Source organism: Passer montanus, unplaced genomic scaffold (assembly GCF_014805655.1).
Source record: "Passer montanus isolate IOZ18808 unplaced genomic scaffold, ASM1480565v1 scaffold18, whole genome shotgun sequence".
NCBI classification, from domain to species: Eukaryota; Metazoa; Chordata; class Aves; order Passeriformes; family Passeridae; genus Passer; species Passer montanus.
The window spans coordinates 8396002-8422419 of record NW_024365381.1 but is presented as its reverse complement, the minus strand read 5'-3'; the positions used below and the strand labels follow the sequence as shown (position 1 = coordinate 8422419).

The 26418-nt window shown below is 42.2% G+C and overlaps 1 protein-coding gene across 3 annotated transcripts in view; it reads right to left on the bottom strand.

The window, feature by feature from the left end:
* SUSD6 (sushi domain containing 6) overlaps positions 1–26418 on the bottom strand; it is an 83188-nt gene that overhangs the window by 23044 nt on the left and 33726 nt on the right. For all 3 annotated transcript variants that reach the window (XM_039705011.1, XM_039705010.1, XM_039705012.1), the window contains 2 exons: positions 24091–24278; positions 19605–19634 (listed from right to left, as the gene is read on the bottom strand). In XM_039705011.1, the coding sequence (XP_039560945.1) occupies positions 19605–19634; positions 24091–24211 (151 nt within the window). In that variant the 5' untranslated portion in view covers positions 24212–24278. The remainder of the gene's footprint in view (positions 1–19604; positions 19635–24090; positions 24279–26418) is intronic.

Sequence of the window (26418 nt, the reverse complement as noted above, 5' to 3'; positions counted from 1 at the left end):
GTAAGAATTGTCAAAATAAGTTGATGGTCTTACAAAAAAGAAACAGCTGTGCAGGAACTTACCTCATACAGCTTTGATTTGTCATCTTGTCCCTGCTTACCTGTTTCTCAAAACTTACAAAACTAAAAATGGTCTCAGTTCAGGGGTAACCTGCACATATACCCCACTGTTTCCTTGTCTGTTCCTAAGTGGGTTTTGAGTTTGGATATAGCAATACCCTGACACACACTATGGGGCTCTGGTGTAATGAAAAATAATGAAACAGTATAGGAAAAAGCATAACTATGCTCTTCAGCATAACATGATATTCATACTGATTTAGGACACCAGGTTTTGACAGGACACAGGCAACTGGTCTGTAAAGACCTGACTGAAATGCATACAGTTCCTCTATTGACACTAGGTGAGGGCACCAGGGAAACATACCTTAAAGACACAGCAGAGCAAAACTTGTCTCTCCCAGCAAGTGACACAAGGCCTTCAATTTAGCAGTGCCTCAGGAAACTTGCTTGTGGATTTCCATATGTCTACAAAACTTCCACTCCTGAAACTCCAGCCTAGTAGAGCAATCAGACTCCTTTTCTCAATAAGGCCTTAGAAGTTCTTGCTATGAGAGTTTCCCAAAATATGTCCCGGTTGTGGACTCCAGCATGGCCACTCAAGCTCAGGATGACACATACCACTTGACAACACCAACAGTAGGAGTCCCTTGCTCCCTGTCCACCATGAGATGGAACTCGGGCAGACACCATCAACTATCACAACAACTGGCTTCCTCTTACCCTAGAGGCCAATTCATACCCACCTTCTAATCCCAGTGCTGTTAGGGGTTACTCTTGACAAAGATCAATGCACAGTCATAAGTCTGCTCATAAGGCAGTCCTGAAGTCCAAGGGGACATGGGAATCTGAAGTAATAATTTTTGAGTTTAGATACACTTAGCCAAGCCACTGCCCTGGCAGGCCTCCTTCGTTCACTAATGAACCTTTTGCAACTGATTCATTTTTCATCCTTTCAGCAGCACCAGCTGTTGCCTCTGACTCAGCCTATCCAAAATGTACTGATTTGGAAGTTTGGCCAAGGCTGATCTAGTAATGGCTTGTGCACAGGGGAGCACTGTGCACTAAATTTTGTCCACCTTCATCTGTGTGGAAATCAAACTGGAAGCTCAAGAGCCTTGGGTTACTGAAGTTTTCTCATGCAATTCATCTACTGACAGATTTGCTAGGGAAAGGTGGGTAAGGACAGTGATCCTGAAATTCCAATCTGATACAACAACACACAGAGGAGAGTACTTTTTCATTCTGCCGTGCTATTTCTCTTCTGGCTTTTGGCTCTGCTCAGGACCACTGAACATAACAGAATATAATGTCTGGGCAGATTTGTTTATCCTTTAAGAATGACTCATCTGTATCACGCGACTTGTCAAAATAAGCACTCAGATAATTTACCACTGACTGGGCAGAACTGCAAAGACTAATTATCCTTGTCTCACTGGAAAGCCTTTCTTGAGCACAGTTATATTTTCAGTCTAGATGTGGTTAGTGTAGCTGTAAGTATTAAGTCATCTTTCCTAGCAGCTTGAGAGAAGCTCAGCATCACAAACAACTTCTTTACAGAGTCCAGCACAACAGAAAGAAGAAAAACCCCAGACCCACCTGAACACTCAAGTCATCCCGTTCAAAGTGGGAGGCATGTCAGACTGCACAGTAACAGAGGTACTGCACATGGCAAACACACCCTTCCCAGAGACCTCAGTCCTACAGACTCCCACTTATGCAAGTTCAGTCAGTCTGAGCTTCACTTTCTTGAATGGACAGCTGATACAGACCCAATGCAACCTCTAATAAATTCAAAAGCTCTAAGATAGATGAGTTCTTCAGCTTCACTCTTCAAAGAAAAGTAAGAAGTTTCTTCAACTGAGACGAGCTAGCTGTGACACACCTCTCTAAACTGCCTGACACTTGAACAGCATCACAGCAAGAGCTAGGAGGTTAGTAGGAAAGGTGGTGTCAGACCCTGTATAACCTGCACTGAAACTTAACACCCACTCAGTAAGTAATCTCTATTTACTGGCAATATAAATAATGAGAGTATTTTTTGGCAAGAAGGGGGGAAATCCAGTGAAGCTATCAGCTTTGTGACTGGAGCATGACTAGCAAGAGGCATCAAGGTCTGGTGGGATGCTGCTGCTACTTTGATTTACTAGTCACAGAAGACATGATCAGCTCTGGCAGAACAGGCAAAGTCCCACACATTCCACCAACTCAGAGTCTGCTGGGGATCAAATGGTACACAGTAAGAAAATAGCAACTTAGTATTATGCATACAAATGCAGTGTATAGAAAATTCAGATTATCAGCCACCTTCTTTGAGAAGACTGTCTTGCTATACAGATGTACTTATTTCAAAGTGTTTCTTTCATCTTCATTTTCCCAGTCCCTACCAACATCTCTAAGCAAATCAATGGATATGAAATAGCAATTGTCAAAAGCATTCCTAGCAGCAAACGTGAATTCCTCCTGTCTGTCTTTGTAGCTTCTCATCCCAAACACCCACAGGGTAAACACAGCTGAACTGAAACAAGCCAGGATTGGGAAACTGTTCAAAAAACAAGCTCCTTCCACAGCTGGCAAGAAAAGTGTTCAGAGAAGATGTGTAAAAAGACTTCTCACCCTTTGAAATACTATTTGTCCTTTGACACTTTCACTATAGCCACTGGAACCAAAAGACAGGCATGGCAAAATATCCAGCTGAAAATGCATGTAATAATAATAATAATTTTAAAAAAGTCACAAGCAGCAACTGCCAATAACTCATTTGTAGCCCTTGATACCTCAAAAAAAGGTAGGAAAAGATGAAATACCATTCTGTCCATTTGACGTAAAAAGAAATTATAAAACATACAACCCCAAACCCTACAGTGTAACCATTTTCAAAAAATGGTTTCAAGAAAGAAATCAAGTCTCCTCAAGGACTAAACTTCAATCTTGTTTCTCTGCAATTCACTGCTTTTAAGCAATAAGAAATACAAGACTATACATATCCCTTGCTTGTTTATATTCCCTTGCAATCTTGCAAAGAGAGGTTCTTTGTTCTGTAATAATTTAAAAAGCCAAGTTAAAGCCATGAAACAAAACAAAGATTGTCCCAATGCTTTATTATGGGGTTGCTTTTCATAGGAAGGTTTGGGTTGAAAGGGACCCTGAAGATCACCTAATTTCAAACCCCCTGTGATGGGCAAGGACACTTTCCACTAGATCTTGTAATGCTACCCTCTCTTCTTCCACTTCTTGCATGCCAGCTGGTTTTTTTAATATTATTTGTGACATTTCATTAAGTTTCATTTATTGTTCTGAGGCACTTATTTGCTCAACATTCTCCAGTGGCTTCCTTCAGCTACATCTTATCTATACAGCATCATTAGTCCTGTCAGAGCAGCTCCTGCTAAACCAGCAGTATTTCTCATGGCAATGTACATTTAACAGGATGACAACAGTGTGAAAATGCTTAATTGAATTTTGGTTCCATAAAGCACCAAGTATCACACCCCAGTGACTGCATTTTACCCGGACCATTCTTGACTTCAACAGGCCAACTCAGACAGATACAATTATAATTTCCTGCCAGCCAGACCTTGAGGTCTAGGACAATACCTGAATGAAAAGGAGAGACTGTTGCAGACCAGGTTCTTCCAGACAATTCAGCTGATTTTCAGATGCTGTTCCAAACCCTGTTTCCTTGACTACCACAAGAACCAAAACAACATGAAACAATTTTGTTTGTTGTCCTATGTAATTCCACACAGCATTTACAGCATCAAATAGGAGTTATTTCAAGTCCCTCCTGAGTTTCTTACAGATTTTTCTCCTCCCAACTCAAATTTTACTGCCCCTCCTCACAGCCATCTTTACACATATGAGTAAATTCCTGCTCAGCTCCCAGCATTCCCTCACATCAGACAATAGTTTTAACTTCTGTTTCAACTACTGAGCTCCTTAAAAGAGACAGCGTTGTTAACTGGGGTTTACAAGGTGTGTTTTGTTTTCATTTGGGTTGGGTACTTTAAGTAATAGGATTTGGGGTTTTTTTAAAAGCATTTAACTGCAAGGAGAGTTTTGACACGTTTCACCAATGTTTGATGTTACTACTATGTTAGTAGATAATAGTATCCACTACATTGTTACTTCCTCTTTTTTGTCTAAATTGTGAAATCCAGCAGGACAACATTTCAAACTTTATTTCAAGAGCTGCAAAACCATGTTATCACAGAGAGACCTATCAGAATGAAATGCTGATTTTACACTGCAAGATGTCATTATAATAGCTTAATTCTGTGATCCTCTGAAAAAAGATGAGGTGAGAGAGCCAGATTATTCAAAACAACCCACAAAATAATTACTTAAAGGATTTATTTATTTATAGGTTCATGATTCCCTAGAGCATAAAATCTGTTCCACTACCTAGGTCAACACAGACACTGATTTAGCAGACAGATTTCACAACCACCACCTGACTCAGGCTATGGAAGGAAAACAGTAAGCAAGAGCAATCAAAAGGTGGGAGAAGTTACAGCCTGTCAGCTAAAAACAACATAATCTTTCCCAAATCATGCAAGAACAAAGCAGTTTCAAGTTCCTACACAGAAAAGAAAAGCCTGTTTCAGATGCTCCCCTGGGAAGAATGCAGCAGAGGAAGCTGTTGCAGCATGCCTGAGTGCCACAGGAAGTGCTCAGCTGAGCACAAAAGAGAAACATTCATGAGCACTCCCAGCTTGCTCAGAGGAATGCTGAGAACACCCTGGGGAGTCCTCACCCTCACACAGCTGGACCCAGATCTGCCTCCCACATCACATGAACATACATGGTAGGAAGCAAGTATCCAAATCCCAGCTCTTTCCCAGTATCAGTGCTTCCATCTAATACTCCCTGAACCCAGCAAAAAAACCTCAAACCCAAAGGAGGGGAGGGCAGAGGTTATGCTCGCTCTCTCCACAGAACCAGGTGCTGAACCTGCCTTACACCTTCCCAGTCCTCACCAGGCTTCTGCCATCAGTCCTGACATCAGACAGGTACAGGCCCTGGGCACTGACTCAGCAAGCCCCACCTCTGAGAGGATGCAGCTCACAAGCAGGTATCTCACACTTCCAAGGAAAACACAACATCTCTCCACATATAAGGCAAACCATAGCCTCGTGCATTTTCCCAGGTCACTTTCTCAGGGAGCTGAAGAAAGCCCTTCCTGCACAGGATTCCCCAGAGAGAGGGCTCAGTTAGTTCTGAGGCACCAGCCACCCACACGAGGCTGGCAGACAAGGCACAGCGCCTTCAGGAGCCCTGCACCCTTCCAAAAAGGAGCTGAAGTTTAGCCAAACATGCAGGCCACTGACTTCAGACCACTCTCTGTCACCAGGTCTACATCTGAACAGTTCCAATGCCCATTCAATTCCTGAACTAAGAAGTCTTTCTTCCTCATGTAAATATTCACTAGTTAATGCAGTTTTTCTTTCTGTAGCAGATATTGTAATTTCTCTTGTCACATCTTCTGGAGTGTAATTCAGTAGAGAGGCAATAAACCACCAAGAGTTATGGCCAGATGAATGTCACCAGCAGACAAAAATGAAGACCCCAAACACAGTGAAAATAAAGAGTGCACAGATAGCATCCCTACAACAACTCTTTCTGAGCTGTAGAACGTCTGTGTCAGGCTACACTCTAACATCTCTGCAGCTGCTTGGAGTAGCTCAGTCTATCAGAGGGTTTGGCAATGATGCCCAGACATTGCTGATAGGTTTCTTGGTAGTGGAGTGGAAGCTTCCCAGGCAAATTTGAGATCCATTTACTATACGGTTCAACCTCTTTACAATTAGTAAAAGTTTCTCACACAAAGGAAATGGAAGATTTGAAGAAATCATGCTAAAAATAGCAAAACCACTGCCCCCCAGAGAGAGACACACTTGGGAACTCTCCCAGCTGAGTATGCAGACTCCTTGAGAATGCTTAAATAACATGCCTGGGAACTAGCGGCTAAAACAGCATGGAGGAAAGTTATTTGATGCTGATAAATGAACATCCAGAGTGTAAAAGACAGATCCAGAGAAAAAACAGGAATCCATTTACTAAATCAATCAGTTACTGTTCTGCAACTGATTTCTTTTTCATACCAATATAGAAAATTTCACAGAACAGCACATGCATTTAATCAGGAAGAATAAGTATTACATGGAAACAATGTAATACTTAGCAAGCAATCTGAGAGCTCCAAACCCAAATCTGAGCACTTGGGTCAAGTTTACTAGGAACACAGTGGGTCTTGAACACATACCATCTAGGAAGCCTAACAGACCAGCAGCAGGTATTACAAAGTGATTCTGATACTAAAGACAGAACTCCGTACAAACCCAGACCTTTCCTGGGTTTGTTCATTTGTTTCCCTATCTCCTCCATACGATTGGGGAAAATTATATTTGAAGTTTTTTGGGGAAGGAAATAAGACAAAACCCACTGTCTTAGTAGGAAGGTAACAGGCACTGCAGAACCATGTTCAGCTGGCAGCAGGGAGCTACCAGGACAAATGGCCGCATAAAAATACCACAGCCCCTTCTTTCAAACTTTTGGTATTTTTCTGTTCTTCCAATCTCCTCCACCCCCATACAGTTTGCTCAGCATACAGGAATTTCTTACCATATAGATCCCACAGACACTGTCAGAACTTTCTTCCTCTTGCCAGTTATAGTCAAAGACTCTCTGAAGTGCCCAATTACACAGCACTCATATCATGTTAGACAGCCTGAAGCACCATCCTTCACTCTGCCCCTTGTCTACCCCTGCCTTTTCTGTTAACTTCTTAGAAAAGGCTACTTTAGCCACACTTAGTATTAAGGATGCTACTCGCAAAAGCAGCTACATTCTGGCAGCTGACATGGAGAGCAGATGACAATGTTCTTACGAGACAGCTTAGCCTCTGCTGAAAGTAGCTTAAGTTTGGGAAAGAAGGGAGAAGTATTAAAAGTACCTACCTCCCAAATAATAAATAAATAATATGTAATAATAATAAATAATCTGTATCTTTCATCAGGGTATTAATGAAGTACTTAATAGTCCCATTTAAACTTAAGAATTCTTGTTGTCCTCCAAATCACTACTTACTGACTGGAATACTCAACTGGAGTTTGACAACACATCCTCCAGCTAGTAACACTTTCTTCTGTGCATGCACATAAGAGCCTTCTAAAATCTCACAAGGGATATATTAGTACCAACGTAGGAAAAGCCCTTTTCCAAAACCTCTGGATTACATAGATCTTTTTACCTAGGACCCAGGCATTTCCAAATCACTATTTCTAAAATACATGTTCAAGAATTAGCACTGTCAAGATATATATTTTCATTCTCTCACAGTCACCCAGCAACAAACCTCAAAATAGATTCTCAGTTCATAACCTAATGCTGCTATTGTGTAAAGGTTATTTTGTGGCTAAACACCACTATACTGTGTGAACTCCCACAAGAAGTCAAAATTATTTCCCAAGAAACAGAAAGAGTATTTAATGTCTGGAAAACTAGAGTGCTCCTCAAAAGACTGACTTCTCTTCTTGATGCCTTTTTTTTGGTATCTTGCCTGAGGACAAAGAAAGCAGAAGTCTCCCAGACACTGAGAGAAGTCCTGGATTATGACACTGGACCTTTTTCTCTCCCATTTTTCCTCCCAGTCTGTATGGCTTTATCAGCAAGTAGGGTAGAGGTGTCTGCTTATATCAAATGCCATGTTCTACTTTCATAGCCCTGCCCCCACAAGCATCCAAACTTAAAACTCTAAACACAAATCACAGCAACCTAGTTATTGCACATCAAAGCTGTCACTGTCACTCATTCTCAGGGGAGAAGACACAACCAGACAGTTGACATTCACTCTTTAGCTCACAGCGTAAACAGAAACCAAATCACATTATCCCTTCTGCTGCTCTGGTAAGGCACTGATCCCACACTACCCTGCAACAACCACACTACCAGGCCTAGACTCCAACTGTTTTCCTCTTAATAGCTGTGCTTTTTGAAGTTATCTCTTACTTTTGTTTTCAAACTCCTCATCACAGTGGAAGTGTGTAGAACACACTCCAACAAGAGCACTTCTCTGTTACAGAGGCAGTTTGTGACCACACACCTTCTTATTCAAGGGCAAATACCTCTGCCAAGTACAGAAATTGCTTGCACTGAACAGCAAAGAAACATTCAAAGCTTTATTTTAACACAATCAGAGCAGTCTGAAAGTAAGAAGCTGCCATCATTTGGCAGGCAAAACTACATGGGCTAATGTCAGGTGTTCCAAAGACCACTGCTTGTAAACTTCTAATCCCAGTCTCGCACAGGTACTGGCAACACATTTCCACTCTACACTCTGCAAAAAGCTCCCAGAAAAGTAGTTTTTTTTCCATAACAGTCCATTCTGACAGGAGGTCATGCAGCTGCAGACAGAAAATGTGGATATAACAAGTGACTTGCTCTCCTCAGTAAAAATGGTCAAAAGCGAGGTTCATGGCAATGGGGACACAATATGGCAGGCCCCTTGAACAACAAGACCATAGCAAGTTTCTGCCTAGACGTGCAAAATGCCTGCAACAGGCAGGGCCATACTGCAGTAAAGGAGATCTCCAGGGCTGCAGTGGCTGAGAGGAACAGCAAGGATGGTTTTGTAATAGGTGCAGATGGTATTGTCTGGGGATACATAGACACCAAGAGGAAAAGACATACAGCACTACACTGCCTTCCTGAAACAACTCAGAACAGATTGCTATCACTGCAAATTGTTTAAGGAAATGGAGTTAAGCCTTCTTTCAAATGCTTCCTCAGACTGCTTATGGTCAAGCAACCTTTGGAGAAAGCCAGCTTTAGTGTCTGTTCATGGATTTCCAAATGTTACTTACTTCCAAATGTTACTTGCTCTGTTAGAGTAATCTCATGTTACTCAGTTGTCATGGGGAATTTTGCAGCTCTCCTTCAGTAATACATTGCCTACAATCTTAAGCAGTAGAATACTAAATCACTCTTGCAGATTGTTAAACACACTGAGCAAAATTTTCAGCAGCGTTTGCATGATTTGAGACATCCTCTCCCAACTGATTACCAGTGGGACATGAACACTTTGGAAAATTTCATTTGATGGTAATGTACCTGACATCAGAACCATCCCACCAGGTATCTTCCTAATTTAAAGAAGATGCACTACTGTTTTTCTTTGCTATTTACTTGCTTAGCTGCTATATTATAAAGTAGGTCTTTATAAAGACCTGTTCAAGCTGACAAAAGAACAATTTAGTGGAATCTAAACTATACCATCAAGAAGTGAGAAATTTCTGACACGTGCTTTATTTATTGTACTAAGACCCCTTCCTGGCAATCTGCCCCATCTCCTTTCTCCCACCTCATGCACTCTTGCTGCTTGTTATACAGAATCCCATTACTTCATACACCATTTCCTTTCCATATTTGTCTCTATTTTTTGCTAACAGGAACAAAAGAAATAACAACTTTATTATTATAAGCATCTATTTAAAAATCAGTATCTCGCTTGCTTCCCTGCATTTAGAATTGCATCGTATATTGCCCTGGTTTCTCCCTGTCAATGTATCAGAGGCAAATTAATTCAGTTCTCAACATCTGACACAAAGCACTTGCAATGAGGGATATAGCGGTTAAGGTCTCATGTCTTCAATTATTTTTACTGAAGTGCCTCTTCTATTAAAATTTGCAGTCTTATAAGAAGTACATTTGAAAAAAGCCACAAGTTTGCTACTAGCTATTTCCAAGTAATTAAATTCATTAATCCAAACAGGGAGCAAGGGAAATAAAACTACTTTCTCCTTCATGCTTTTTCCCCATCGTCTTACTCAATAATAATTATAAATGCTCTTAACTCACAAAATACTATGACCAGTGCTTATTCATTCGGGTTTCTGCTGTCCTTATCTTTCTTTTGCAAGCCTTAAAACAGTAATTGCCCTGAAATCGAAAAGAATAAGAGGGTTTTCCCCACAGTAAACCTCAAACTTCATCAGCCTCTCAGAAACAAGGCTGTTTGCTGCTTCTTGCAGTCTTCAGTTCTTCAGTTTTTAGTTCACAGTATTCAGATTAACAGTTTTCCTTTTTCTGCAGCCTGCTTCCCCATGATACGGAATATTTAATTTCTATCATCACTACCAGAAAAGGAGCTTTGAAAAGAGCATGCAGAAGTTCACACATCCCAAGACCAGACACACAAAGGTGCACAGGAGCTAAGCTGAGCTGTAAATTCAAAAGCCTGTACAACTAGAGCTGGTAGCACAGCAACTCAGTGACTAACATCCCAAGGAGACAGCTGGTCGCTTTGCATAGCTGTGTGTGCTGCTGCATCGACAGAAACAAAGAAAAGGACAGGACAAGACAGAACAACCACAGCTTTCTGTCCAGCACAGGACACCCAGAAGCTCCACCTTTCCTCTGTACAGGTTCAATTGAACACCTAATGTCTACGAAAGTCCATCCTTGTTGAAGTTTATAGACAGAAGTGCTCTCCACGGAAATACGCAGATTAGAACATGCCTGCAGATGGGCAGAGCTCAAAAGACACCGAGTAAGCACACACACATTGTCAGCAGCCACCATGCTACTGGAAGGCCTTCCACAGTTCCTGTTTTCACACAGATAAGTTAAATGCCTCCTTTTCTCAGCACACCAAATACCCTGTACTGTGTTTACAGAGGAAACTACTCCAGCTCCTCCCTGGTTCCCAGAAGGACAGCTTATCTCTGGCTCAGGCCTGCCGTCTCCCTCAGGAAGAGCCACAGCTGGGCAGGAGCCATGAGTTATCGGAGAAGGCCCCGCTCCCAGTGGCACCCCAAGCAAGGGACACCCAGACACCTCAGCACTGCTCTGCAGAGCCACTTCTTGAACTACATCCTATGTGAATATGCAAGACAAGTCCTTATGGGCACACACAAAGACGAAGACCTACACATATAATAATGTCTCTTCCATACACACCTTTGCCTGCTGATTCAACAGTACAATACACACAGCACTGGCAGTACTGCTCCAGACAAAGCTCCAGGCAACCACCAGCATTTCCTGCTGCACGCCCTCCAAGTGTGCTCAAAGTTAGGGGTTTCTGTTTTGGACACTGTGGGCCAGCTAACAATTTTAGGGCCCACACATTTGGAGAGGTTATAAAAGTAGTCCTGCCTCACTTCGGCAGGGAAAGATGGCAATTCCCTTTGCTCTGTTCCCCAGGGACTGTCAACCAATCTGTCTGGCTGGACCTGTCATTTCTATAGCTAATGGAACTGAAGAGGAAGTAGCAACCACATGGATTTTCCACCAGACTCCAGCATTTTTAGAGCCTTAATGCAAGTTTCCAGCACAACTAACATCACAAAGCATAAGTGAAATTAGTGAAAAGCAATCAACTGAATATTGATCAGAGGTGAGGGTAATGCAACAGAATTGCAAGAATCAGCAGTCAAGTTTCACAAAATAATTTTTGTTGCTAAAGAAGACCTTATAAAAATACAATCAGTTCCCAAGGAACCACCCTGAAATCCTGTGCCTGAGCACAGAAAGGATTTTTTAATGACACAAGATGAGTGGAAGGCAGACAATGAATAGGATGCATGAGCAGCTGCTCACTTCCTTTGGTTGAAATACACAAGACAAACTAGTATAACGTAACTTCTTCCTGTAAGCATGACTACAGGATAGCTCTCTAGCACACAGCTATGATCACAACACAGGTCCTTTAACTTTTCCATCAGGAAATCAGGCAGTCACTCCAAATCAGTAAGAAGAATGCTATCAGAAACAACCTTTTATCTGCCAGCCCACATTTAGGCCAATAAACAACCAGCTTCCTTGCAGCAACAACAACTCATTTTTAACATGGCACGTACACCTTCATCAACCCTTCAGAATCTATGGGGGAGGGAGGGGGAAAATTGACCAAGGTAACCAGAAAGCAGCTTTTCAAATAACAGCCAAAATACCCTCCCCTCAGAACCCGGGGGGTTGTGGTAATCCCCTTTTTGAAATGCTAATATCATTACAACCATAGCACCAGAAGACAAGCATGGGGCCTGAGTGACAGAGCTTCTGCTGCGCCCTTACACAGATGATTTAAACTGAGTCTTTTGTAACTCTCCAGCCTGAAGCTCCATGCCCGGCATCATGCTTGACAGGAGGTGCAGCTGCCATCCGACCCTCCCGAGGAGCAGGGGTGCAAAGATCAAGCTGATGAATTGATGCGTGCGGGCCGGGGCGCAGCAGCCGTGTGCTGCAGCCTTAGCTCTGATGCCAGGACAAAGAGGGGCTCGGGGAAGGCTTGAAACAAGACAAAGCAAAAGGTCCCCGACTGCTCTCTTGCTACTGCTAAACAACTGCACAACAGTAAAAATCATTAGAGCTGGTCATTAAGCTGGGCACAGCACATATCAGTGTAGGAGAGCACCGCTCAAAGAAACTAATCAGCATAAATACATCTATCCTTCTGCCCAGGGAACCAGCTCAGCCTTGGGAAGAAATCCCTTCCCATGGAGAAAGTTACTCCAAAGGCACAGGGAACAGTCAACCTCCCTGGCAAAAGAAACTGGAACTATTTGCTGTGATGAGATTGGAGACCACACCAGGCACCACAAGTTTCATCTTGCCATCACATATTTAACAACTGACAGATGGTTACCAGAGGGCTTTCTAGTTTTGTTTTCAATTCAGTTTTCATTACCTCTGATACCAGTCACTGAAAACCAACTTCAAGTGATGATTCTGTTGTAAATACTAGAGGATTTACTGCAAAAGTGTTTCCTGTAACTTACAATTTCCTATCATCTCCCACTGAATGAAAAAACAAATCATCGCTACAATGCCTGAGAAGTAAATCAAGCTAAGTTTCACACCAAGTGGAATACAGATTAACTGGAAAAGCAAAGTACAGACTGAAACATTTGCCATTCACAAACACTGCTGCAATTCCCACTTCACCATGAAAATGGGTGAAGCTACCCTAAGCCTACAGTCAAAGCAGGAGATTGTCCTGCTCTGCTCTGGCCTCTCCTCACTTCCAGTCCTGTGTGCAGTTTTGGCACCACAATATAAAAAAAGCATTAAGCAATTACAGTGTCCAAAGAAGGGCCATGAGGATGGTGAAGAGTCTGGAGGAGAAGCCATGTGAGGAGTGGCTGAGGTCACTCTGTCTGTTCAGCCTGGAGGAGACTGAGGGGAGACCTCACTGTGGTCGCCAGCATCCTCACGAGGGGAAATGGAGGTGCGGGCATGAATCTCTTCACTCTCATGACAGGACTTGAGAAAATGACGTGAAGTTGTGTCAAGGGATGTTTAGGTTGGATATCAGGAAAAATATTTCAAGAGGGCGTTTGGGCACTGGAACAGGCTCTTCAGTGAAGTGGTCACAGTACTAAGCCGAGAGAGTTCAAGAAGCATTTGGACAAGGCTCTCAGGCCCATGGTGCAACTCTTGGGGTGTTCTGCACAGGGCCAGGAGTTGGACTTAATGTTCCTGATGAATCTCTTCCAACTCAGCATATCCTATGAGTCTATGAAATAATATGTAAGAGTCCCTCATCTCACTCCTGCTTAGGTGTTTTAACTCTTACCTATAGAGAAGTATCTGCATTTAATGAGGAGGCCAGCCTCTACTGCCACAGAAAGAAGAAAGGTGACAGACTTCTCTGGAAAGAGAGATGTGTTTGATTTCATTTGTGCACAGTGTATGCTGGCAAGCAGGTTTGAAACTCTGGATTCAGTGGCAGCTTTTAGAAATAAAACCACAAAAGCTCAGATTCTGCAGGCATCCTCCCTTGGTGCTCCTAACAAAAGTCAGGAGAAAAATTTCCTTCATCTGAAGCAACTAATTAAGTCAACAGTTGAGCGGATGGAAACAGACTTAATGATAAGATGCTTTCCTGCTGTCAGAGGATGTAGAACAGACATTAATTTTCATCCTCTCAAATCCCTCCATGGCAGCCAATGCAGCCAAGCATGAAATACTCCTGAGCTGCCTCAGACAACTGGCCAGAGGTATGCAGTAAAATAGCTATGAATTCATTCACCTTGACCGTAGTCAGAGAATTAGTCTCTTTACAACACCCCTAGTTTGCAGCTTATACCAATCCCTCTTTTTTTTACTAACAGCAAGAGTCAAGGATGCTGAAAGCAGCCCTACCTGCGTCCCAGATGACAGACTGCAATGTTCCTCATCCCCCATGCAGTCATACCACTGCCTGCCCAAGGACTCAACTCATTCATAGGATCAGCTCATGACAGGAAAGACCTGGTTAAAGTGGGACCAGACATGACCAATGCAATACTGACAGGAAAAATATAGAACAACAAAAAACCAACCAACCAAACCCCAAAAAACCAACAAAACAAACAAACAAAAAAATCCAGTTTTCTAAAAAGGTGCTCTAGCCCTGAGGAGTTTCCACAGCTGGAGGCATGTGCCAAGAGGCAGTCAGTTCTCCAGGGTGCTAAGAGGAGGCAGGGAGATAGAACTTCCCACAGGAGCTAACTTCTTCCAGCACAGCCCCACACTGCACTTCCAGTGTGTTTGCCCAGCAGAGGCATGGCCTGGTGCCAGCAGACAGCAATCAGGCCATCACTGCCACACCTCCTCTCCCACACAGCACAAGGGCACTAACAGGGCCTGCCCTGCCAGTCTTGTCATCTGCCTCTATGTGTTTCACTACTGCTCCAGTGACAAAAAATTTGTGAAGGTCCTGTACCAACAGAGAACTCAGCTCTCCCAGCACTGTACATCTCCCCTCAACTGTTCCAAAAGTGGAGTCCAGCTTAACGAGTTCCATGGAGGAAACAGTCACAACCAAAGCACGAACTGTCAACTCAAAGATAACATTTAAATATTTGGGAAGTTAATGCAAATAAAGGGATTCAAAGTGAGAAGGCTCAAAGGTCAACCCTGCTTTGTGCTAATGGCATTAACATTTGCAGCAAGACTAGTTTGCTGGGAAAAGCAAAGAACTGGAGGACTAAAACAATAAAATGTAAAAAACCAAACTTGCCGCTTTCATGGATTTCATTAAGACTTGCTCTTAAAGGCATACTTATTGCAGCTTATGATGATATTCAAATTTCTCAGCTTACATATGAAAAATTACTAATTTCCTCATTTGAGAGAAAAGTGGCAGCTGAACCCAAACAGGCAAATGATAAACCTTTTACCTTTTCTTACTATCTTATAACCTAAGTCATTTACACCAAAGAAAGTGAGGTTTACAATGAAACCTGAAGGTTGTCCTCCAGGCACATTCAGCTGTTACTTTTGCTCAGGAAAGCAAAACCAAGGACAGAAGGGAAGTACTAGCTTCAGGATAACACAGAGCATTACAGATACTTTACACACTTTGCATGTGCAAAATAGAAGATGTGCTGCAGCACAAAGCATGGCTCAGCACAACTCATACAGTATGGCTCCTTTTCAAAAAGCACACCAACAGGCCCAAAACTTGAACTACTGGAGACTGGTTACACAGCAGGGGCATCCCCAGGGCTCCGAGTTTCAAAGATAGCTGCTCTGAAGTTACAAGAGGAATGGGCACAAGGAAACTCTTAGAAATTCACATTTCTCTCCTCCCATGACAGAGATATATTAACAGCTGCAAGTTTTGTATGACACACCAGAAGGACATTACCAAAGGCCTCTGCAGCATCAGCTAAGTCTCCTGGAGGTGAAATCTCCAGCATGCTGGAGGTCCAGAATAAAGGCAGCACTAGAAGTCACTCACCCACTCTAACATAATTTCATTGCACACTTACAGTGACATACAGACACCACCTGGAAGGGATCATCATCAGCAAGGAGTGTTGACAAGGATCTAGAGTTAGGCAGCTTTAACAGTTTATCTTCTTTACAAAAGGGGTTCCTCTACAGGGGTGAAGCAGCCAAACAAATGCAGGATAGGGGAAAGAGCAAAGCACCTTTTAACTATTAAAGTGAAGACAAACTAAGAAAAGCAGAACTTTGAGAAAGTCAGATACTACTCTAAACATGGCAGCAGCTTCCACTTGAAATTCCTCCCTACATTATCTTTCACAGAAAACTGCTATATAATTTCTCACCACCCAGATCACCATCCATGATGTTAGAGCACTTAGATACAGGCACAGCCAGTGCTCCAGTAACTGGTGTCTTCACCTTGATCTGTTTCTGCCTCAGATTTCTGCACTTCAGTCCCTGGAGGGCACACCCACTTCTAAACTTTAAATTCTTAAACTCGCCACCAGTGTCTCACAAGTCAGTGTTGCTGCCTACAGAAAAGCTTCAAAACCCCAATGCTGTAGAGGCATCCTCCTGCATTGACTCTTACCTAACCCTTAAAAAATAAACACACATATATTTGTCTACTAGAGTTCTCCCTCCCAAGGCCATATGATTCTCAACTGTTCTAATCTACTTGCATAAATAAAACACTACCTTCTTTTAGGATTTGCACTATTTAACCACCAAGCCACTAATTGCTTTATAAACCACTAGGATATTTGTCACAACTCCACTTCTGGAAACAGTCACTCTCCTGTTTTGTTGCACTCCTGTCCCCCTCCTCTCCTTCCTAGAATTTTATTCTCTACTGAGCCTCATTCACATTCAATCTCTTCTACCACCTTCCTACAAATCCCCATTTGCCTTACAACACTGGTAAGAGCACAAAAAAGTTTTATTCTCTTTCTGGGCAATTTTATCAGTGTCTAAGGACATGTCTGACACAAAATTCTTTGCATACCATGTTGGTCTTTTTCTCAGGACATAGAAAATTGTCTTTCTAGCCAGAAATGCAGCAGCAGCATTCGACTTTCTAATTATGACTCTGCATGTGTCAAAGCTTACCATGTTTCATCCCTGTCTGTGGGCTGGAAACTCAAGACAACATCCACCAGAGGTGCTTATCTCACTGTACAGAAAGGCAACATTTTTCAAGTAAGACACATTTTTCCCTTTACTGATGAAGTAAAAGATGTATCTCAAAAACAGCAGCAATGGCATTTTTTTGTTTTCAAACAAGAAATATTTTCCCAATTGAATTAAGATGACTGGCTAGACCTAAAATGCTGAACCCACAATATTTCGAGATGCTCTTTTGTTAGCCTACTGTTAAATTCTTTGGCTTATGGTCCCACTGAAACGCTTCTTACTATGCCAGGTGGATAAACACACTTATTTTTGCATTCACAGCCCTGGAGCTATGGAGAAGAAACACAGGAGACATCTCCAGCCAGCACCACCCATGCCAAAGTACACAAGCAATGAGGGAGCATCCCAACAATCTGTTGAGATTAGGCACTCTTCTCAGTACAAGAAATCCAGAAGTTCCCCTCCCCATTCCACTGTACTAGGCTGGGCCAAAAGCTCATTTTATTCTTCAACAGTTTAGCAACAAGCCTGCTACAGCCCAATCCACCTGGTGTATCCTGTAACTCATTCATGCAGCCCCACACCTAAGGGGTTACTTCAAATCCCTTTAACAACATCTGGATGCATCCTCCAACTCCAATGCAACACTTTGCAGAAGCAGAGCCTCAGGAATTCCTGTCTGCAGGGGAAGAAGAACGCTCCTCAGAGGTTTCAGTTCATTAAAAGGAAAATGTGCTTTTATATGCAGACCAGCACACACAGATAAGCAGGTATACAACTTCTTATGACAATGCCATAATCCTCTTCCAATTACTTTCACAAAGGTACAAACATTTTTGAGCTTGCTGTTCAAGTGCCTTTAGTACAATCTTCACTCCTGACTATTGGCAGCTTGTTACCAGCAGTGTTTCAGCAGTCCTCATCTACACACAGATTCCCAGGTTTAGCAGAACCTTGACAGATTTGACCACAAAAGCTGAAGATTCATCAATCTACAGTTTCCTACCTTGCCCTACCACTTGTTTCTTGCTTGCCATGCATGTCAGCATGCTGAGGTCATACCCACAGCTTTCCACACCACACACCAGCTATTCCAGCAGTATTTGCAGTAACAGCCCAGGCTGAAGTTTGCCACAGTTCCACAGCAAAAGTACTTCTTGCTTTGCCATCCCCACTGCAGAATCACTATCAGCTGGCAGCATGAACAGGACGTGGTAACTACTTGTGGTACTTCAGTTAAACATTAGGGCTGGAGAAGCAATGGCCAACATGGGTTGCACAGATGAAAAACATTCCACATAGTCTAAAAAAATAGTGCCTCAGCTGCTCTGGGAACCAGTGCAGGACTCAAAAGGGACAGAAAGCAGGAAAGGAACTGGGACAAGGCAATAAACAAGCAAACTTTCTTCAATCTCACTGTCAGGAGTTTTTCTGTAATACTAGGGAAAAACCCAAACTCTTCCCAAATGATTGCCTCTAGCAAATAAAAAGGAAAAGACTGAGTGAAAATAGGAAGAGACAGAGAAATCTGTATCTTCAGCCTAGCAGGCAGCAGTCCTCAAGGAACACCAGGACGGTGATGAATCGGAACCTGGATTGTAGTTCACTAGCTTCTCCTGAAGAACAAATGGCACTTAGGACTCCTCCTGCCTCCCTCTACAATGAAATTCATACCAGTTTCCATCTTTCACATTCTAACCCAAGAATCTAAAATGAATTGCACCAGACAACTCTTGAGGTTTTTCCTAAAACAGCTGATTTTCCAGGTAGCAACCATAGCCAAGAATTGAAAGCCCCTTAAAAATACGTGTATGTGATACCACTCTTCTTGCTAGGAGTAATATTGAGGCATTGAATAAAAATAGAGGATTCAGATGGTCCCATCAGTAGCATCTCTTAACCCCCACATTCTGAAGATGAAAACTTCGTAGGTGGTAAAATTCCCCTCCCACGCCTTGAAATTCTTCTTCATGAAAACATTCCCCTCAGATTTTGTTTCTGTGGTGTTTTGGTTTTGTTTTTTTCAGAGGAGGGGGAAAGTTCAGACTAAACAAATCCTATTTCAGAGTTTAACAAAACCGGAAAATTTTATTTTATTTATTTAGAAGAGATAAGGAAATCAAATATGCTTCCCAACTGCTTCCAAAATTGCAAGCATCCATAACATGGAATGCATCCATAACATGGCCACTGGAAAAACTTTAAACTTTTTCTGAGCACATGAAATTAAAAGCAGGGGTATCCAATGGAATATATCAAGAATCATGCGGAGATGTTCACTTTTCTTGATTAAAGGAAATGAAATATTTTTTTACCTCAGCCTGTCCTCCCTGTCCCCTCAATACTGTGTCAGACTCTCAAAACTCTCACAAGCAGCATGCCTCTGCATTTAATGAACTATTTATTCTGATTTGTTGTTTCCTTGAGTCATTTGAAGTTAAATGCTGTAGAAGGCACAAGGATCCCTTCCAAGCACAGTGAAAAGTGGGAAGCTGATCTCCCTTTCTCAAAACGAGGGCAGCTGTCATTCCGAAATCCAAGGGTCAAAAAGGAAATGGGACATAGAGATTAATCTCAAGCCCATCTAACACAACAAAAAGTATAATGGGAACCCTAGCTCACAGACACTTATACCAACCAGTAAAATATCACACTCATTTCTCATAGTACAGCAGTGAATGTAAGTTTACTCACATGCAGGTCCTTTGGATTTGCTTAGCCAACCTAGGACAGACAAAAGGAAAATTCAGGATTATTATTATGCTATCATAGTTTAAGCCAACAGTTGGTGAAACATCACAAAGCTTTAATTCATTCTTCAGCCACCAGAACTCATTAAAATTTAAAATGTTATGTGGCTTCTTGAGATCCTCATTACTCCCTTCAAGGCATTTACTTAAGTAACACTGCCTGGGTCAGTGTGTGTAGCAGTGTGAATATTATTACCATTATATGAATAGTCTAATTCTGAGCCTACCTACATCTGCTCCCTAGCCATCTTTGCAGCCTGGCCATTATTCTGCAGCTCCTCACCATGCTCTTCCACACCACTCTGCTCTTATTAAGCTCTAAAAAGGGACTAGAAAGAAGAATTGCTCCTGAAAATGTTCCCTCTTCTCTCCACAAAGAAGGCCACACCGCTTTGGGCTGACACTGTAATTTCTCCAAACCCACACTTACATGAAGCATACAGGTTAGACTCAAGATCTGTTCATGCATGACACTTTCCACATTTCTGTCTGGCCATCCAGCACTGCAGTGTCCTTGTTTTCAGGGCCATTAAATTCACCCCTAGCTGTATAAACACCTTCCTTTCAGCTGCACAATCAGAGACAAAGGAAAGCTCTGCTTCACAGAGATTCCCAAAGAATAAGAACAAGTCTGAATCTGCTCAATGAGCAGAGTGCGCTCTAACAAGCTGCTCTGTGCAATGCAAACAAATAGCAGCAGTATCCAAGAGCTGCTGTGCAGAGTAACCTTGGCACTGAAAAGACCTTAGAACAGCAAGCAGCACATTGGCTGCATTTGCGTCACTGACAACACACAGGAATGAAGTCGTTTCAGTTTATTCGAGCTCAATTTATCACTTTAATGGCAATCCTAAAAATTAAAGAGCTAACTTTATAGCGTTTTGCATGTGCAGTCAACAAAAATCAGACTGTGTCTAAATCTAAATGGACTTAGATTCACCAAGCCTGCATTACTATCTATTTTTAAAAGTTAGTATTTACGCTCTCTCCTTTATGGGTATTGATATTTGCTTAATTTGGGATGTTTCATACTTTCATCAACACATTTACTTTCATTTCCCAGGATCAGATGATGCTATTATCAATAATGAAAGGCCCAACCTGTTTTGATAGGTTTCTGACAAAGCCAGTCATGAATCCAAGAGAGATTGCACATTTGGAACATAAATCATAGGAAGCTTTCAGAGTATTTTACAGACCACATGTTAAAATTTAATGAACAATTTAATCTGATCCACAGTCATTCTTCTTAAAATAGCCTAGCCAGGCAGGAGGACCATTGTGAATGAGATCTAAATCCAAGGCCTTAAGGGACAGAGATGGGAGGGAGAGGGGGTAAAATTACAAAAGTCACAGCAACAAAGAAAAAATGGAGAAGTATTATCTGTGGAAATGCAGACAAAAAGGTTGTCACAGCTCTTCTCCAATACTTCAAAAACTCCCCATCTCTATCTACTAAGCATCCTGGCTCTTAGGTACATTCCAATTGAACCTTCAAAGAAACAGAAAAGACAGATGAAGAACTAAGCCTCAGTATTACTGAGGAGCTTTCCAAGTCTTCTTGCTTGCTCATTCCTTCATTATTTCCCACAACTAATCTTGGAGAACTTGCCAGACAAGGAAAAACACTGCAACAGTGATAAACCTCAAAGAATATTCCTGAGCAGCACTCAAGTTTCCATAAATCCTCCTCTTCTGACACAGCTTCACTGCTTGCCTATTACCAAATGCTGCATTTGTTTTGTGTTAAAATACATGCAGTGGTTATTTTCATATTCATGCATATCTTCCTACGAAAAGGGAACAGTTTCCCCAAATTCTGCAGTATGTTTAGTGACTAAGCAACTTATATTCATCTCATTGCACTTGAGGATATTTGGATAGATTGCTGGAGACAAAGTGCTGAGGATTTTTCTTAAAAATTCATGCATAAATAAAATTGATTTATTACCAGAGGACAGAGCAGATGCTTGCTGACTGAAAATTACTCTGCTCTCTGCATTAACCACATGGCAAAGAGAACATCTTCCTGCCCAGATCATGAATATGTCTCTAAGCTTCCTGGAACTTAAGCAATAGAATTTCTAAGCAGCAAAATGATTGCAATACAATATACCTCAGATGGTTTTACACATACGAATCACAAGCTCTGCTTTCTTACTCAGGGATGAACTAGGCATTGTCTCCATGCTTGTCTTTTTATGAGAACATTCTTCAGCTTTTGTAGCAATTTTGAGCTTGTCACACTGGCTCCACATTCAAGATAAGCATTACCACCATGAGATTTAATTCAGTCTCCTGCTTCGTGTTAACATCGTTTTGCTCTGCTTGCTCTGAATGACTTTGCTATGCAAAGCAATAAAGTGAGGATGGCAAGGTGGCTGGGGGACCAAGATGAGGGAAAACTGATTTTCCAAGTGCCTCGCCAGTACTCTTTGTGTCTCCATCTGGCTCTCTGCTCCTCAGCTGACTTGCTCATTAATGTTACTCATGGCTGGCACGCTGCTGCAGGTGCAGCTCCCTGGGCCCATGACGCATCACTGAGCACCCCCGTCCCTCCCAGCAATTGCCTTTTGAGTTGCTACATCCCAGTCTCACAAAAACCATACATGGAGGAAGTGCTCCTCAGCAAGCCCTTCCCCAGGATTTCTTCCCCTGCATGTTTTGCCCTCTGCTATGATTCTGGCTCCCCTCTGTTTTCTCACTTCCCCTGCAGGAAATGGTTCCTGCCTAGCACTATAATCCTGTTTAGCTGATGATCTGCCTTGATCAGTTCAACACAACTGGTTTCAGATCCTGAAGCAAAAAGAACACAGAAAGGGAAACACAATGCAGAATCACTCTTGGGTCTTCTGGCATCCCTAGCTAGTGCTTTTAATGTGATTGGATATCTCAAATCCTTAAAAAGGATTGCCAGTACTGTGGCAGCTTTTCCCCATCCAGCAGTCCGTGCAGCACAAGGCATTTGCATTTGCATACTTATTGCAGTCTCAGCTGAAGGTGCTGCAGTGCCTAATGGAGGTTTCAGATGGCGTAGCTGACAGGCCTACATCTGAAATGAGGCACTGACACTATCACCAACAACAACAAGGCTGGAAAAAAAACATGGATACCCCAGATCCAAAAAGATCTTGTCCCTTTCCCACTGTCACTAACTATTCATGACAATTTGTCATGCTCTTAAGGGTGTCTTCCCCACCTCCTCATTACCTACAAGGCCAAAATCAGGTCAGGAAGACATATAAGCCTCAGATATCGGATTTCAGTAGTCTCTCCCTTCCAACTCAAAGAGCCAGGAATAGTAAAAGGAAATCAATTCCTCCTCCAGAAGTTTTCAGCACCAGCAGACTTTTCCATACACGATCACCTCAACTTTGACTGCATTTGGCAGCTAATGTTTATTCTGCTGTACCACGCTGATGCTAAGGAATGTTGGTCACAGGACATTCTCAGGTGCCATGATAAGTCAAATAAATAGGACTTTTTAGAGTTATGTCAAGGCCTGAGGTTTTCTTTACATAGGCAAGCTAATGCTCTATGTTACAACAGCTACTCAAGTAAAATCTGTCTTTTTGGGATTAACTCCTTCAATGCTCTTGCAAAAGAAAATAAAGTTCCTCCTTCCATCTCATGCCTCCTTATGACCAGACATCTCTCTACAGACAAAAACTAGATCATGGCTGGTCTGAGAAAAAGACATATTTCAGGGTATACTGGGTAACCAAGCACATACTTCACATCACATACTACCTTCTGAGTATCCAGTACATTTCCTTCCTCCACTCAATTCTAAGAGGCAGATCTCCCATCTCTGATGACATTTTTCATATCATCCCATTCCACTGTTTTTTACACTATTCACAACACTCATCCATCCAAAAAACATCAAGAGATGAGGGGAGAGGGAAAACTTAAGCTGAAAAGAGGAACCAGTAGTGGGGCACAGGTAGCAGGTGATAAGGTGTCAGAAGATAGCATACAAGGAAACACTGAACAGATTCATCAGCTGTGCAAAAGAGCTGAGCACAATCTCTGCTTCTACCCCTTCACATGAGCAGTTGCTTCAAGGCACACAGATAACACTGTCTGCATGAGAATCTCACTCAACAAAAACACAGTCTGTGCTCTTGAGATGCCCCAAGTGTCCCCAGCTGCAGTGAAGGGATGAGAATGGAGAGCAAAAAAAACCCATGGGAATCAAAACTACAGGATGAAGAACAAGCACTTATTTACTAATAATACGCAAGACTTGTTCAGTTCAGACACTTCCTGCTCTGCTCAACAAGTAGTGATGGAATTTTTCCTGTGAGTATTGAAAGATGCATACAAATATATGAACCTGAATCACCAGTTTTCACCTGAAAATATACAGCCACTTCCAAACTGATATACCTCCCCGTCCCTGTATCATATATAAAGGTTTCACTTACCTGTGGACTGTGCTTCCAAGATAAAGGAACCAAAGATAACTAGCAGACGAAATAACCCATGGCCAGTCAAGGCAAGAGATGATCCTGTGTTGCTCTTTGATGCTACCATTCCATGGCACATCTTTCACCCACCAAGGTTTCCTTTTTAAAAATTTCTGAAAGATCTGGTTGATCAGGAGCACCTTGGTCTAAAAAAAACAGACAAAGCAAGAAAAAATGTTGAGCCAAACACCTATATCACCTGGAGAGGGAAAAGGGAAAGTTAGAAACAAAGAGAAACCTTTTATATATTCTAGCACTTAGGAATCTTACTAAGTATTCACAGTTCTCAAGCTAACAGGAGCTGAAAAAGCAATCTTCTACACCGGAAAGACTAAAAGGAGCTGTATTAGAGAAAGACCGTAACTTTTCACTCACTGATGTTTCAAATGTGAAGACTGCCTAGCTTACAATTAATTTTAGCTTTTCCTTTCAAGACAGTCCCACAGGACATAGCATCTGGAGGATTTGTTTCAAAAATTCTTCAAGACAGCCAGTCTTCCTCCACTCCCACCACTTTTCAGAAGGTCTCTGAGACACAGCAGACTGTAGGATAAATCAATCAAATGCTCCTGCAGCCACCTGGAGAGGCACAGCAATGCTGACAGGCAGCTGGCAGGCAAACACACGCTTGTGAGGAGGAATGTAAAACAACTTGCAAACCTCAGGTATAATGATCTGACAGGACAGAGCACAGCAATTAAAATTGCAGGATGTGACACTGCTCATACCTGAGGACTGAGGGATTCACCCACAGCCTATGAGGCACTGTCACAGCAAAACCAGCCTTGTACACAAACACGCATAGCACAGCTGGCAAACAGAGAAAGCACAAAGCTGAACCCTTACTTTTAGTGAAGACCCAGCAGAACACATTTCACCATAGTTTTAACTTGCAAGGCCTCTAATGGTAAACACAGCACCAACCAACCAACCACCAAAAAAACACCCTGGAAAAACAAATCAACCAATAAAATAAAAACAACCAAAAAAAGAAAACCCACATGGAAACACATTTCAATACTTGTATCCTGCTATTCATTACACATCTGAAGCTCTCAGGTGAAAACAAATTTGTCAAAATTAATGGTTTTTACACCTGACAACAGGAATATTTTTAATTCTGAGGAAAACCCCATTCAGCCACAGCTTCATCAGTTAGATGAACATGCTGACTGAAGGAGGACTAAGTTTTTTATTTGGCCAAGTTTCCCAAGGAAATCTGAAACTGCTGGATAATCTCAAAGAGATGTGAGAAGTGCAGAGGCAGGTATTGTATTATTTTGTACCTTGTGAGGACAAACAGGACATCTGGGTTAGCACTCCTACTACTGGGGAAGGCAGAACCTTCAGATCCTTAAGTACTTTAGAGATTAAAGCAATACACCAGCACTGACTAGAGAAACACACAACTCAGCCACAACTCACATTTCCCATTACTCAGGCAAAACACCAGATACACTACGGGAGGGAATATGTAGATTTGTCAATAAACCTGGTAGCCATTCTAGTGAAAAGAGGGTTTTTCCCTTAGTTCCATGTCACTACTATGCTTATACTTCACAAAAGAGCTATCTTTAAAATTAGGATCTTTCTTAAAGAAAAATTCTTTGTCTGCGTACACCCTGCCTTGAAATGTCATTTCAAGATGACAAGTGTCACGTGTATTGGAGCTGCTGCTACAATAAACTCTGTGTCTACCCCTTTTGTTTTTTGCTTCATTTAGAGGGGAGGGAGAGGAGTGAATCTGTATCACTCTGCCTGTAGCACAGCCTAGAGATTCTCATGTATTCACAAATAAGGACCCAATGCTTTGTTAGCAAACTTCCACCATGCTGAACGGAATAAGGATACTTCCACTTACTGAATACCTTCAGTAGCATTAGACCATGGAATGAAAAAAATACTCTATGTGAAGAAAGCCAAGCCAGTTAATCTGTACATCTGCCCTGTCCTCTCAAGTCGGACCTCCTGCACACCAGCTAAATTTGTATTCAATGAGAAGAGGCCAGCTTATACTCCAGGCCAACAGAAGGCTGCTCTCCTCCAAGAGTCACTGCTCTACACAGAACTACAGCTCTGAAAAAGCAGTGCACCATCTTCAATAAATGCCCTTCTGATTAGACTAAGAAAGCTCTGTCCTCCCTGTTCCAATTTAATGAAGCCTCATTAGTATAAGAACCTCTGAAAGTACTGCCACAGTATTTTTTAAAGGTGGCCCTCCCTGCCCTTGGAACAATGCATGTCAGGTGGCATAGTAGCAGCCAGCAGAGGTAGGAAGAGGCCATG